Genomic DNA, 15926 nt, shown 5'->3' with positions numbered 1-15926 from the left:
TCTTCATCTTTACATCTTCCAATGAGACAACACTAGAAAAACATTTAGCAAGCTTGTCATCAACCTTTTGGTTAGCAATCAGCTGCTCACGAGTGACTGGTAACTGTATTGCATCAGCAATAAGTTCAACGTTCTTTGATTCTTTCCTGGGCTGTTTGTCAGAGGTGATCAGCTTCTCAGAGGTATCACACAATCCATCCTCTTGATCATCCTCTTTGAACAGAACAGTGTTTGACAAATCTATCACGTCACCCTCTTGTCGTGCCTGAGCACGAGTGACAGCACAAGCGGGGAACACATGTGGATAACTCTGTGCCAACTCATTCGAGAGAGAGTGGTCACTTTTATCCAATACTTCCAATACGGGTACTACCTTTCCTCCGGCAATATCGTTACCCATTATAAAGGTCACACCATTCACTGGCAACATAGGACGTACCCCCACTCTGAATATTCCACTGATTAACTCAGAGTGTACTTTCACAAAGTGCAATGGCACTGGGACAAAACCCATTTCAATACCCTGCACTAACACACTGGAACCACAGTATGTATCGTCAGATAAGGGCAACACATCAGACAATATAAACGACTGCGCCGCACCAGTATCTCGAAGGATTTTAACCGGTCGCTGAGACGCTTCGTCATTCGTTAGGGACACAAACCCCTCGAAAATGAATGGTTCATAACTGCGGTCGGGGACTGAGACTTTCAAACTGCAGTTACCCTGAGGCACCTGTTTTGTTGCAGACCTCACAACCGTACGAATTAGAGCAACACCTGTTGGCGGCTTGGCACGAAGAGGCATCCCTTGTTTGCGTTTTAGCAGGAAACAATCATTAATCATATGTCCCACTTTATGACAATAGAAACAGGGACGCTCATTCTTCTGGCGTGCTTGATATACTACTGCTGGTCGACTAGGGCTAAAAGTAGGAAACTCAGTGGCTCTACTCTCAGTTTGAGCCAAAAACACACTCTTGTGCGTCAACACAAACTCTTCTGCCAACACAGACGCTTCTGCCAGGGAGGATACTTTCTGTTCGTTTAGGTAAACTACAATGCGTTCGGGTAAGCAATTTTTAAACTCTTCCAACAAGATTAACTCCCGGAGAGAGTTGAAATCAGTTACCTTACTAGCAGCATGCCATTTATCAAACAGATTTCCCTTGTCTCTAGCAAATTACACATAAGTCTTACTAGAAGACTTTCTATGAGACCTAAATCTTTGTCGGTATGCCTCAGGCACAAGCTCATAGGCACGAAGAACAGTAGCTTTGACCACTTCATAATTCAAACTGTCCTCCAGAGGTAGCGCTGACAAAACCTCTTGGGCTTTACCAGTTCATTTACACTGAAGTAATAGGCACCATACCTCTTCAGGCCATTTCAATGCTACGGCTATACGCTCAAATGCACAAAAATAGGAGTCAACCTCTGACTCTCTGAACAAAGGTACTAAGGCAATCTGCCTACTAATGTCAAACGTGTTTGAGGACGGCTCACAAACAGGCACAGTAGGACCGGAGGCTAGCCTCGCTGTCTCTGCCTCCAGTTCCATCTGGCGCATTTTAAACGTCATCTGCCGCTGTTCTCGTTCTCGTTCTTTTTCTGCCTCAATTTTACACATCTCCAAATCTAAATGCCGCTGTTCTCGTTCTGCCTCAATTTTACACATCTCCAACTGGAGAGTCTCTCGCCTAATTTGGACTCTCTCTTCCGCCTCCAGTTGTAACTGTGCTATACGGACATCCCTCCTGGAATCACCATTTGACAGTGGGGAGAGTGGATCAAAACGGGACAATGTGGCTGGTGTTTTAGCCTCGCCCTCATTATCAGACACCAATGGGCTTACAGGAGCAGCAACATCCCCTACAGGGGTAGTAGGCTCAGGCAGCGGTAACACAAGCACCTGCTCTTCCAACAATACATTTAACACCAGCTTTTTAACCTCCGACTTAACTACATTCTGTGGAATCGATACTGAATAATGGTCAGCCAAGGTCATTAAATCAACTCTACGACATTTATCAAAAACCTCCCACGAAGGGTTATCCAAAAAGGATTTCAAATCAAAAGTAGCCATCTTAAACTACTTCACAAGAGCCAAAGAAAATAGCAAACACTAATGCTACTTCAGCTATGACGCTCAACACTGAACTATACCACTACAACAATCTACATGAGCGGCATGGGTGTCAGTTATGACATATCCCGGATGAGCCCCCACTTATGTTACGAATCCCTTTTGGCCCGACAGTCTAGGGGGGATGGTAATGAGACCCGTAACATAACTCATGCAAATTATAATTGTGACAAAGTAAAAGTGTGAACGAAATAACCAGGACAACTGAAATTATACCGTCAAACTCAGGGTTTATTGTAAAACACACGGTAATGGGGGGAGCAGGAAAGGGGCTGAGCTGGACCCAAGGAAAGAAACAATAAGCATCCAAAACACCCCTAAGCTAGACTATCCTACTTTAACAACAGCTAACTAACCAAAAATACAGTGGGTGGTCCGCCCAGTTCTAACTAGTATATTTAACAAAGTTCACCTACGGGTAGTGTATGCCCATGGGCGACTTGTCTTGGTTTCCCCCTTTTCCCACCAGCAACAAACAAACACCATAACCAAAAACAATATTCACAGGTGATGACAAAGTGCTATGGAGGTGCTCAAACAAAAGAGAGGTTAAGACACAAAGAAAGAGTGAAACACAGAGATCTACATACATGGCATTTACAGAGAGATTGAGCTCTAGAGCAAACAAATGATGGGGTTTTTAAACCATGGGGAAGGAACTGTGATAGGGTAGGAAATAGGAGGAGGTGTGTCTTCTGATTGATGATTGATTGTTGACTAATTGGGGAGTGATGATTTTCACCTGTGAGGGGAGAAGGAGAGAAAAGAAACACACACACAGGATACACACACACACACACACACAGGATAACTGTATCCGTAACAGCCATGTTCTGTTATAATCTCCACCCAGCACAGCCAGAAGAGGACTGGCCACCCCACATAGCCTGGTTCCTCTCTAGGTTTCTTCCTAGGTTTTGGCCTTTCTAGGGAGTTTTTCCTAGCCACCGTGCTTCTACACCTGCATTGCTTGCTGTTGGGGGTTTTAGGCTGGGTTTCTGTACAGCACTTTGAGATATCAGCTGATGTACGAAGGGCTATATAAATAAATTCGATTTTATTTTAATTTGATTTGTTTACAGCATGTTTACAACATGTTTAAAGAATGTTTACAGCATGTATAAAGCATGTATAAAGCATGTTTACAGCATGTATAAAACATGTATAAAGCATGTTCACAGCATGTTTAAAGTGTGTTTACAGCATGTTTAAAGTCATTGATTGTCACGCCTCTTCCCACTCTCTCTCCTTGGCACTCGAGGGCGCCAGGCTGCTCTGCATTACGCACTCCTGTCACCCTCATTACGCACTCCTGCCACCCTCATTACGCACACCTGCCACCCTCATTACGCACACCTGCCACCCTCATTACGCACACCTGCTTCCCTAATGCGCATCAGCGATTCATTGCACTCACCTGGACTCAATCACCATGTTATTACCTATTATCTGTTTGTTCCCCAACTCTGTTCCCCGCTTCTGCATTCATTTTTGATTGTCGGTTTGTTACCCGGTTCTGACGCTGTTCCTGTACGGTTCCATGTCTGTGCAAAATTAAATGTTCCCTCTCCATACCTGCTTCTCATTTCCAACGTCGGTTCTTACATTGATCTCGCTTTTTCAACCCCCCAAAAAATTCAGCGACTCTCTTCAGCAACCAACTACACCCTGACTTCCACCAGGAGGCGCTGTCGCTCCCCAGAGGCTCAACAGAACCACTCTACACATGTACCAGCGTTTCATCACCACAAAATGGCACACACTACAGCCCTCAGGTGGTCACTCCAAGTGAAATACTGTACCATGTTTGACTATGACTGCTTTTATTGTCTCAAAACAATTTGAGTTTCCACAATGTGGTTTTTTTTAAATCTGTTTTTTTGGATTGTAAACTATTGTATTATTGTGGAGAGACAATTTATATATATATATGTAGAAATTTACTCTCAACTTCTTTAGGCGACCCTGGGAGGAGGGATGAAGACTGTGACCTCCGTCCACACCTGCTTGGCCACTCTCAACAAGGTGTCTGTCTGTGAGGTGAGGAACTGTGTGCGTCACAGGAGACTGCTGAGGGGAGGAAGGCTTGTAACCTTGAGTAGCTGGTGCAGGATCATCCTCAGTAATAGGGGCAGTGTGTCAAGACACTCCTGGGGATTCTTTAATCACATGACCGAGGTGTCAGGGGGAAGCGATTGGCAGGGTCAGGGCTTCTACGACTGGTTGAATAGCCTAGCATCTGGGTCAACCTAGACAATGGCATTTACTCTCTCCTCCCTCTGCACACACTGGTGGCTGACGTCAAGTGTAACCAATGCAGACCCTCTGTTAACTAAGGTGCAAGTCTCATATAGTAAATGGAAGACACATGTTTCTCTGTCTGCCTTAATTTACCCACTTTCAATGTTTCCTCTTTCAACTCACTCTGGTACTAAATGTGATCATAAAATGTTGTTCAATTTTACACCGAGTGTACAAAACACTAAGAAGACCTTCCTAATATTGAGTTGCCCCCATTTTGCCCTCAGAACAGCATCATTTCGTCAGGGGCATGGACTCTACAAGGTGTTGAAAGCATTCCACAGGGATGCTGGCCCATGTTGACTCCAATGCTTAAAAAGTTGTGTCAAGTTAGCTGGATGTACTTTTGGTGGTGGACCATTCTTATAAACACATGAGAAATTGTTGAGCATGAAAAACCCAGCAGCGTTGCAGTTCTTGACTCAAACCGATGCGCCTGGCACCTACTACCATACCCCGTTCAAAGGCACTTAAATATTTTGTCTTGCCCATTCACCCTCTGAATGACACACACACACAATCCATGTCTCAATGGTGTCAAGGCTTAAAAATCCTTCTTTAACCCGTCTCCTTCTCTTCATCTACACTGATTGAAGTGGATTTAACTAATTATAACATGAAGGAACCATAGCTTCCGCCTGGATTCACCTGGTCAGTCTATGTCATGAAAAGAGATGTTCATAATGTGTTGTAGACTCAGTGTACTTTACAACCCTCTTTGAAATAAATACAAAAGCTAAAACAATCAGAAGAAGAAGAATTTATTATGTAGTAAGTAGGTCGTATTCCCCATCACATGAGAAACATGCTGCAACATCTGATACAACTAAAGGATAACTAAGGACTACATTTCCCTCTAGTGGTTAAAATGCTACATTACAGAAGTGCTTTCATTCATTTTCATGAATAATTTCAATGAATAATTTTTCATGACTGTTCTCCTACATTGTTATCAGTGTTGTAAAGTAGTTTAGGCAAAAATAATTTTAAAGTACTACTCAAGTATGAGAATTGAATACTTTTTACACCACTGATTGTTACATACATAAAATACGATGATCTAAAAGACTGAAGAAAAAATGTAAAATGTTTCAAAGGTCAAATTGTATATATTATTATCCTACTGTAATCTGTCACTATCACTCTCTCGTGGACAGAGTACGTAACAATTCACACAACATTATAGTTCTGGATTAACTGCGATTTTTCACTGATTTCCCCTCTAGTTTGGGGAGGGGTAATATTGGTCACATTTATCACCAGTCAGGTGTTTGTCACAAGTTAATGTGTAAGAGAATGTGAAACTCCCATTACTGAGTCCACAGCTATGCACGTGGCTCCCCTGCTCCAGGTTTACAGAACACCCACCCTGGAGGTCATCGTCACGTTCCCCTGGGTCCTTATCCCACACCTGGAGCTCTAGAGAGGACTGGGTGTTTACATAGTTAAAGTTGAAATGTGTATGCCAAAGTGGATCATAGGTAGTGATCCAGCGGGTCTGCCTGTGCTGACCTGAACACCACAGTTTGACGTAAACCTCTGGTTCGGCCATCCCATCACCCCTTATACTAAACCCACGGTCCACAAAGACTGTTAGTTTGCCTCTCCCTGCCAACAGGGGGCAGCAATCAGCAGAGAGGTCAGGTGAATGCCTGCATGCTTGATTCTCTGTCTTTATTCTCTTAATCCCGCTGTCGATCACATACTGACTAATAGCTGTTTGTAGATCAGCGCTCGTCTGTTTGTCATCAACCAGTTGATATAGAGGCTGCAGGGAGAAGGATACCATTTCCGGAAACTCATTTAGGCTTTTTATCCATTTTACGAAACTATCTATATTAGCTTTTCTCATAGAAGCAACTCCATTTAAGGTTCTCCCTCCGTTCACTTCCGTGTGGTGACTTAAGAAGCCCATGCTGTACCCTGTTGCACTGTCAGAGTTGGTAGCGACCTTCGAACATTGTCCACCCAAAAGGTTTAGCCCTAAGTCTACGGGCAGTCCTACAGGTATGTCCAAGTCCAACCCCATACTCAGACATGTTTCCACGTCGGACACAAAGACCTTGTTTAGGGCTGCTAGACAGGTGCGAATGCTAGTCACCCTCTTCATCATCCCTCCGAGGTCTCCATCACTGATGTAGTGAGTTCCGTAGGTATCAATGATGTCCTTGTACGCCTCACTGTTGGATGTGTAGTGGTGTGGCAGAGAAGCTATGCGTCGCTGGAAATCCAGGCTAAGTGGGGGTTTACTGGGTACACTGAAACTAAAAGAGGGTTAGAGTGGGGGTTTACTGGGTACACTGAAACTAAAAGAGGGTTAGAGTGGCTGTTAACTGGGCACACTGAAACTAAAAGAGGGTTAGAGTGGCTGTTAACTGGGTACACTGAAACTAAAAGAGGGTTAGAGTGGGGGTTTACTGGGTACACTGAAACTAAAAGAGGGTTAGAGTGGGGTTTACTGGGTACACTGAAACTAAAAGAGGGTTAGAGTGGCTGTTAACTGGGCACACTGAAACTAAAAGAGGGTTAGAGTGGCTGTTAACTGGGTACACTGAAACTAAAAGAGGGTTAGAGTGGGGGTTTTACTGGGTACACTGAAACTAAAAGAGGGTTAGAGTGGCTGTTAACTGGGCACACTGAAACTAAAAGAGGGTTAGAGTGGCTGTTAACTGGGCACACTGAAACTAAAAGAGGGTTAGAGTGGCTGTTAACTGGGCACACTGAAACTAAAAGAGGGTTAGAGTGGCTGTTAACTGGGCACACTGAAACTAAAAGAGGGTTAGAGTGGGGGTTTACTGGGTACACTGAAACTAAAAGAGGGTTAGAGTGGCGGTTAACTGGGCACACTGAAACTAAAAGAGGGTTAGAGTGGCTGTTAACTGGGCACACTGAAACTAAAAGAGGGTTAGAGTGGCTGTTAACTGGGTACACTGAAACTAAAAGAGGGTTAGAGTGGCTGTTAACTGGGTACACTGAAACTAAAAGAGGGTTAGAGTGGGGGTTTACTGGGTACACTGAAACTAAAAGAAGGTTAGAGTGGGGGTTTACTGGGTACACTGAAACTAAAAGAGGGTTAGAGTGGGGTTTACTGGGTACACTGAAACTAAAAGAGGGTTAGAGTGGGGGTTTACTGGGTACACTGAAACTAAAAGAGGGTTAGAGTGGGGGTTTACTGGGTACACTGAAACTAAAAGAGGGTTAGAGTGGGGGTTTACTGGGTACACTGAAACTAAAAGAGGGTTAGAGTGGGGGTTTACTGGGTACACTGAAACTAAAAGAGGGTTAGAGTGGCTGTTAACTGGGCACACTGAAACTAAAAGAGGGTTAGAGTGGCTGTTAACTGGGCACACTGAAACTAAAAGAGGGTTAGAGTGGCTGTTAACTGGGCACACTGAAACTAAAAGAGGGTTAGAGTGGCTGTTAACTGGGTACACTGAAACTAAGGGTTAGAGAGGGGTTTACTGGGTACACTGAAACTAAAAGAGGGTTAGAGTGGCTGTTAACTGGGCACACTGAAACTAAAAGAGGGTTAGAGTGGCTGTTAACTGGGCACACTGAAACTAAAAGAGGGTTAGAGTGGCTGTTAACTGGGTACACTGAAACTAAAAGAGGGTTAGAGTGGCTGTTAACTGGGCAGTTATAAGAAATGTACAAATCTCCTGTATATCAGGGGGCACAATTCAGGCCCTACAGTTTCACAGTCCTGCTGGTTTTCATTTCGCCCTGGTATGCAATTGATCAATTAATATTACTAATTGGCTGGAGAGCAAGTCTGGTCCCTCCCTGGAAATGATGTCTCTGCTTAATAAAAGGTCATGCTGAAAATCTGCATGACTGTGACCCTCAGAGCTGAAAACACCTGCTTAGAATTTGCAAAGTGAATTCTAAAAAAGGACAACTTTCAAAAGTATATTGAACTTGTTGATGGGATGAATTAATCCAAGGAGGAACTATATATACATTATTTCTCTCTAGGAAACAGCAAACTAGATGGTTACATTTGTTATTTTAGGTGTTTCAAAAGCCATTTTATGGCTAAAGTTTGCTGAAAGCGCTGAGAGAGTGCTGCACAATTGCTTCAAGCACTTAGAATTGAAATATACATGACCTCACAAACATCATGATACATGGCCTGACCTGTAGACAGAGCAGGTAAATTGTTGAAATGAGAAGGAAGACTTGTCTGCGTTTGAGTGTGCGGATGCAAAGCCGTACACCTTGGACTTGCTGCCTGCTAACTGCAGGTCTACATTCTCCAGCTTTAGCCCGGCCTTCCAGTCATTCTCTATAAAGAAGGCTATATCATCCACAAGAGAGCTGACAGAGTAGTAGTAGGAACTCAGAGTCTTCCTCTTGCAGTCACTTTCGGCGCGCCAGTCCTTCATATGCAAGGGGAGTTTCTGAAGCTCACCTCCTGTCAGTGGGTTCACACATACCATGCAGGAGTTAGCCAAGTAACTGTTGACATCAAACACAGAGGCCCGTTTTTGTCTCAGTGTTACAACATCATAGCCCATCCCAGCCAGTTTGTAGCCAGGCACAAAGGAACAATTGGCGCATTCTTCTGGGGTCCCTAGACGACAGGTGAACCCTCCATCCAAGCTCGACAGAGCCAGGAAACCCATGAACACCGGGTGGAACACGGGAGAGAGGACGACCGATGCTGTCATCGTTGTCACTCCTGATTGGTCAATCTAGAAGAGAGGATTTAAATAACGAAGGTTGTCACTCTCCTTTTTTGATTTTTTGATTCTACAAGTGAGAAAAAGGTTCCGCTGAGGAAGGTGATCATTTTGATTCCACTGTCTTCTACTATACTTCCCACAACACAACGACTATTACTTCAGTCTTTTAAAACCAAAACACTTAGTTTTAAAAAAAGAAAGTAGTTCATTTTAGACAGTATATTGTTCATAAAATACTCAAACGTTTAGATGTATTATTAATATGATTTGATAAATGTTCCTTCTCTCCCCAGTTGTCCTATGGCTGTCAATACTTACAACGTAAAATCCACAGCAGATCTCTCTGTCCTCTCATGTCCACATGAAATGATCTCTGTACCCACCAGCTCTCAGAGTAAACAAAGACTGGCTCCTTATCGTGTTACAAACTGCATGGTGGGAAACGGAGTTTATGCATTGATTCTACATATCTGGCAAACCAGCAGGAAAAATACAATTAATAATGATTAACCGTAGTGTAGAGTAATGACAGACATCATAAAGCACCAACAAAACTGTCAGCAGTCACATACAGAGCTGAATACTTTTTTTGTTGTTGTGTGTAAATCTCCTGTTGAAAATGTATTTCATTTTATTTTACCTTTATTTAACTAGGCAAGTCAGTTATGAAACAAATTCTTATTTTCAATGACGGCCTAGGAACAGTGGGTTAACTGCCTGTTCAGGAGCAGAACGACAGACTTGTACCTTGTCAGCTCGGGGGTTTGAACTTGCAACCTTCCGGTTACTAGTCCAATGCTCTAACCCTGCTGCCCCATGCTTTCTGTACTTGGCCCAATCTCTATCCACTTGTATCCAGTTTGAATTATTCCCACAGTGGTAAGATCTCATCAAATCTCTTCTTATTGATTCAACAGAGGATACGATATGATCTGTTTTCATATTGTTTGTAATCTAACTAGGGTCAATGATACACATCTGGGGCTTCAAAATAAATATCCAGACCCCTGTTGTAAACAGTGGAATGTTTGTTCAAAATAAATAAATAATCACAAAAGTGGGACATAGACATTGATGTCTAATTTGCAATTATTATTATTATTTTTTGATTCCCAAAGATGTGGTTATAACTTACAGAGACTCTACTGATCATTTTCTGGACCATCCTCATGTGCATTGTGTTTTTCATGGGCATGGCAAATCAAACTCTCTGAGGTCATTGGCCTGCAGGGCATCTCCATGTCAAAAGCAACCCTGAGTAGGTCAGTTGGAGAATTCATTCTAACTTATTCGCATATTACCCAGAGTGCCTTTTGAGTGAATTGTAGTTAACACCCGTGACTGTATTTGTTAGTGGCAGAGATATCATTGTTGTAGTCAATGATTTCAGTACCGTAGCCTTCACCAAGTGAGTGTTTAAGTGGACACGTTTTCTTTCAAATTAAACTCTTTATGAAAATACATTACATGTATCATAAGGCCATTATTTGAGGGGCTAGTTACACCCTAACGCAGTGGTCTGAAACTCCTGGTTTACAGGTCACATCAAACCCGCAAGTCACATTATGCTGGCTTGCAAGGTGATGTGTTATTTCTATCGGAATCCAGCACAAAGTGAGGATTTTCAACAATTTGAACTTCTAATTAACCTGCAACCAGTATTCAGAATGACTGCCAGGGAAGATTGTTTACTGACCACAGGATTCTACTGAGGGGAAGATGGCTCATAATAAATGTCTGGAATGGAGTGAATGGAATGGTATTGAAAACATGGAAATGTGTTCGATGCCATTCCATTTATGCCGCTCCAGCCATTACCATGAGCCCTTCCTCCCCAATTAAGGTGCCACCAGCCGCCTGTGTTATTGAGACTAGATAATTGGTTTAGACTGGAACAGCCATCTCAGTAACTAACGGGTGCAATATGTCCATCTACTAACAGACTAGATTTGTTTTGATAAAGGTATGCTATTTATTGTGTAGCATGATTAATCAACCAATCAAAGTAAATGCAAAAACACAGGTATTGAAACATAGATTCATATAGATTCTGAAAATCAACCTGCTGTTTAAGTAGGACCAATGAAATGTTTTGTTTAAGTAGGACAATGAAATGTTTTGTTTAAGTAGGACCAATGAAAATTCTGTTTTGAACAAACAGGAATATTTTACTGAACAAACTTGTTGAAATTCAACTGACTTTGAGCCGAGTTTGTTGAGTAAACACACATTAGCTCAGCGTCTGTCCTTTTGACGTCCACTCAACTCAGAATAACGCTGATTAAGCAATTTGTGTGTGTGTGTGTGTGTGTGTTTGTGTGTGTTTGTGTTTGTGTTTGTGTGTGTGTGTGTGTGTGTGTGTGTGTGTGTGTGTGTGTGTGTGTGTGTGCGTGCGTGTGTGTGTGCGTGCGTGCGTGTGTGTTTGGCAAACAAGGTGGAAACTACAGACATGATGAGATATTCATCTTATATTATATCTGACACGAAGATGTTACAGGACAGGAGAAAGATGTATAGATTTTAACAAAAGGCAGGGAAATCCTGAACAGATTATTTTATATATAATGTAAGATTATAAAATAGTTCAAACAAAAAGTTAAAAGGCATGGACTAGATACTAGCGGTTAAAATTGACAATTGTGTCAAGTTCATTCATAAAAACGTTAAACAGAATGCAGACTCCTGTACGTTGTAAAGAATCTAATGGAAGCATCAAGAAGGAAATGTCTGAAAATATACTTTTGGAAATATGACTCATGACTGAGATTAGGTTCCTCCTCAAAGGATAAAATAACACTGGTTGTCAGTTCACCGTAATCCGCCTCTCGATTGATTCCCCTCTAGTTTGGGATGGGGACACAACGGTCACACTTAGGAGCAGTCAGGTGTTTGTCACAAGTTAATGTGAGGGAGAAGGAGAAAGTACCATGGTTCAGTCCACAGTGATGATAATGGTTCCCATGCTGTGTGTTTATATATCACTGACCTGGGGGGTTGTGTTTATATAGGGGCTTATACCACACCTGGAGCGTTAGACGGTGATGATAATGGTTCCCATGCTGTGTGTTTATATATCACTGACCTGGGGGGTTGTGTTTATATAGGGGCTTATACCACACCTGGAGCGTTAGACGGTGATGATAATGGTTCCCATGCTGTGTGTTTATATATCACCAACCTGGGGGGTTGTGTTTATATAAAATATATATATATATATTTCACCTTTATTTAACCAGGTAGGCTAGTTGAGAACAAGTTCTCATTTACAACTGCGACCTGGCCAAGATAAAGCATAGCAGTGTGAACAGACAACACAGAGTTACACATGGAGTAAACAATAAACAAGTCAATAACACAGTCGAAAAAAACAAAAAAAAATGTAAAGAGTCTATATACATTGTGTGCAAAAGGCATGAGGAGGTAGGCGAATAATTACAATTTAGCAGATTAACACTGGAGTGATAAATGATCAGATGGTCATGTGCAGGTAAAGAGCAGAAAAGTAAATAAATATAAACAGTATGGGGATGAGGTAGGTAAATTGGGTGGGCTATTTAGTGATGGACTATGTACAGCTGCAGCGATCGGTTAGCTGCTCAGATAGCAGATGTTTAAAGTTGGTGAGGGAGATAAAAGTCTCCAACTTCAACGATTTTTGCAATTCGTTCCAGTCACAGGCAGCAGAGAACTGGAAGGAAAGGCGGCCGAATGAGGTGTTGGCTTTAGGGATGATCAGTGAGATACACCTGCTGGAGCGCGTGCTACGGATGGGTGTTGCCATCGTGACCAGTGAACTGAGATAAGGCGGAGCTTTATATAGGGGCTTATCCCACACCTGGAGCGCTGGAGTGGACTGGGTGTTTACATTGCCAAAGTCAAAATGGATCACAGGTGTTTTTAACAATGTGGGTTTCCCTGTACTGACCTGGACTCATCATCGCTCAGACCATACCCATGGTGCACTCATCACCCCTCAGACCATACCCATGGTGCACTCATCACCCATCAGACCATACCCATGGTGCACTCATCACCCCTTATACTGAACCCATGGTCTACAAAGACAGTCAGTCTGCCTCTCCCTACCAACAGAGGGCAGCAATCAGGAGACAGGTTGGGAGAACTCACCCCACAAGGTGTCTGTTCTGTCTTGTTTTTCTCAATCCCATTGTCTGTCACATTCTGACCAATAGCTGCTTGTAGATTATCCCTCACCTTGGTGTCATGAACCAAGTCACGCAGAGGGAGACCAGTGAAGGACAGAATTTCTGGGATCCTTTCTAGACTATGGTCTGGTTTGGTCAAATCAAATTAAATTAAATCACTTGAATCAAATACATGTTTAGCAGATGTTATTGTGGGGGTAGCAAAACGCTTTTTGTTCCTCGCTCCAACAGTGCAATAAATATCTAACAATACACAACAATACACACAAATCTAAAAGTAAAAGAATGGCATTTTGAAATATATAAATATATGGACAACCACGGAAAACTATAGTTTGTTATTAACAAGAAATGTGTGGAGAGGCTGAAAAACGAGTTTTAATGACTCCAACCTAAGTGTATGTAAACTTCCCAACTCCAACTGTGTATTTTATGCCTCCCCCACTTATAAAACCAAAGTTACGCCCCTGGCTGTAGATGATTAGCAACAGACAGCATGGTGAAGAGTGCACAACAGCACCTCTTTAACCACAGGAGGCGGAATAAATTCGGCTGGGCCCCTAAGACCCACACTAACTTTTACAGATGCACCACTGAGAGCATAAGGCTGTATCACCGCCTGGTACTGCAACGTCGCCGTCCGTAACCGCAGGGCTCTTCAGGGGGTGGTGCGGTCAGCCCAGCGCATCACCTTGGGCACACTTTAGGACTCAAGGTGATGCGCTGGGCTGACCGCACCTCCTCTGAAGAGCCATGCAGAGAGAAGCTATGTTGAACTGCTGGTACAGGTCACTGATGTTGAACGTGTACTCCTTTGGGAGAGAAGCTATGTTGAACTGCTGGTACGGGTCACTGATGTTGGAGTGGGGGTGGGTGGTGTTGACAGGGTACTGTGAGGGTGGGTGGTGTTGACAGGGTATTGTGAGGGTAGGTGGTGTTGACAGGGTATTGTGAGTGTGGGTGGTGTTGACAGGGTATTGTGAGGGTAGGTGGTGTTGACAGGGTACTGTGAGGGTAGGTGGTGTTGACATGGTACTGTGAGGGTAGGTGGTGTTGACAGGGTATTGTGAGGGTGGGTGGTGTTGACAGGGTATTGTGAGGGTAGGTGGTGTTGACATGGTACTGTGAGGGTGGGTGGTGTTGACAGATTAATGTGAGGGTGGGTGGTGTTGACAGGGTACTGTGAGGGTGGATGGTGTTGACATGGTACTGTGAGGGTGGGTGTTGTTGACATGGTACTGTGAGGGTGGGTGGTGTTGACATGGTACTGTGAGGGTGGGTGTTTTTGACATGGTACTGTGAGGGTAGGTGTTGTTGACAGGGTAGTGTGAATGTGGGTGGTGTTGACATGGTACTGTGAGGGTAGGTGTTGTTGACAGGGTAGTGTGAATGTGGGTGGTGTTGACATGGTACTGTGAGGGTGGGTGTTGTTGACAGGGTACTGTGAGGGTGGGTGTTGTTGACATGGTACTGTGAGGGTGGGTGTTGTTGACATGGTACTGTAAGGGTGGGTGTTGTTGACAGGGTACTGTGAGGGTGGGTGTTGTTGACAGGGTACTGTGAGGGTGGGTGTTGTTGACATGGTACTGTGAGGGTAGGTGTTGTTGACAGGGTACTGTGAGGGTGGGTGTTGTTGACAGGGTACTGTGAGGGTGGGTGTTGTTGACAGGGTACTGTCAGGGTGGGTGTTGTTGACATGGTACTGTGAGGGTGGGTGTTGTTGACATGGTACTGTGAGGGTGGGTGTTGTTGACATGGTACTGTGAGGGTGGGTGTTGTTGACAGGGTACTGTGAGGGTGGGTGTTGTTGACAGGGTACTGTGAGGGTGGGTGTTGTTGACATGGTACTGTGAGGGTGGGTGTTGTTGACAGGGTACTGTGAGGGTGGGTGTTGTTGACAGGGTACTGTGAGGGTGGGTGTTGTTGACAGGGTACTGTCAGGGTGGGTGTTGACACATGGTACTGTGAGGGTGGGTGTTTTGACATGGTACTGTGAGGGTGGGTGTTTTTGACATGGTACTGTGAGGGTAGGTGTTGTTGACAGGGTAGTGTGAATGTGGGTGATGTTGACATGGTACTGTGAGGGTGGGTGTTGTTGACAGGGTACTGTGAGGGTGGGTGTTGTTGACATGGTACTGTGAGGGTGGGTGTTGTTGACATGGTACTGTGAGGGTGGGTGTTGTTGACAGGGTAGTGTGAATGTGGGTGGTGTTGACAGATTAATGTGAGGGTGGGTGGTGTTGACAGGATACTGTGAGGGTGGGTGGTGTTGACAGGGTACTGTGAGGGTGGGTGTTGTTGACATGGTACTGTGAGGGTGGGTGGTGTTGACATGGTACTGTGAGGGTGGGTGTTTTGACATGGTACTGTGAGGGTAGGTGTTGTTGACAGGGTAGTGGGAATGTGGGTGGTGTTGACATGGTACTGTGAGGGTGGGTGTTGTTGACAGGGTACTGTGAGGGTGGGTGTTGTTGACATGGTACTGTGAGGGTGGGTGTTGTTGACATGGTACTGTGAGGGTGGGTGTTGTTGACAGGGTACTGTGAGGGTGGGTGTTGTTGACAGGGTACTGTGAGGGTGGGTGTTGTTGACATGGTACTGTGAGGGTAGGTGTTGTTGACAGGGTAC

The 15926-nt window shown here is 44.0% G+C and overlaps 1 protein-coding gene across 1 annotated transcript; it reads right to left on the bottom strand.

Annotated features, from left to right (window-relative positions):
• Positions 1-5192: 5192 nt before the first annotated feature.
• LOC112237711 (perforin-1) lies at positions 5193-9758 on the bottom strand. The gene is made up of 3 exons (XM_024406312.2): positions 9451-9758; positions 8585-9141; positions 5193-6711 (listed from the first exon to the last, which is right to left on the bottom strand). Exons 2-3 carry the CDS (start codon positions 9115-9117, stop codon positions 5670-5672), a joined length of 1575 nt encoding a protein of 524 aa, XP_024262080.1. The 5' UTR covers positions 9118-9141; positions 9451-9758; the 3' UTR covers positions 5193-5669.
• Positions 9759-15926: the final 6168 nt, after the last annotated feature.

This window comes from Oncorhynchus tshawytscha, linkage group LG22 (genome assembly GCF_018296145.1).
Source record: "Oncorhynchus tshawytscha isolate Ot180627B linkage group LG22, Otsh_v2.0, whole genome shotgun sequence".
Lineage (NCBI taxonomy): Eukaryota > Metazoa > Chordata > Actinopteri > Salmoniformes > Salmonidae > Oncorhynchus > Oncorhynchus tshawytscha.
Note: the sequence above shows the minus strand (reverse complement) of the source record. Positions and strands in the feature narration are given on the sequence as shown.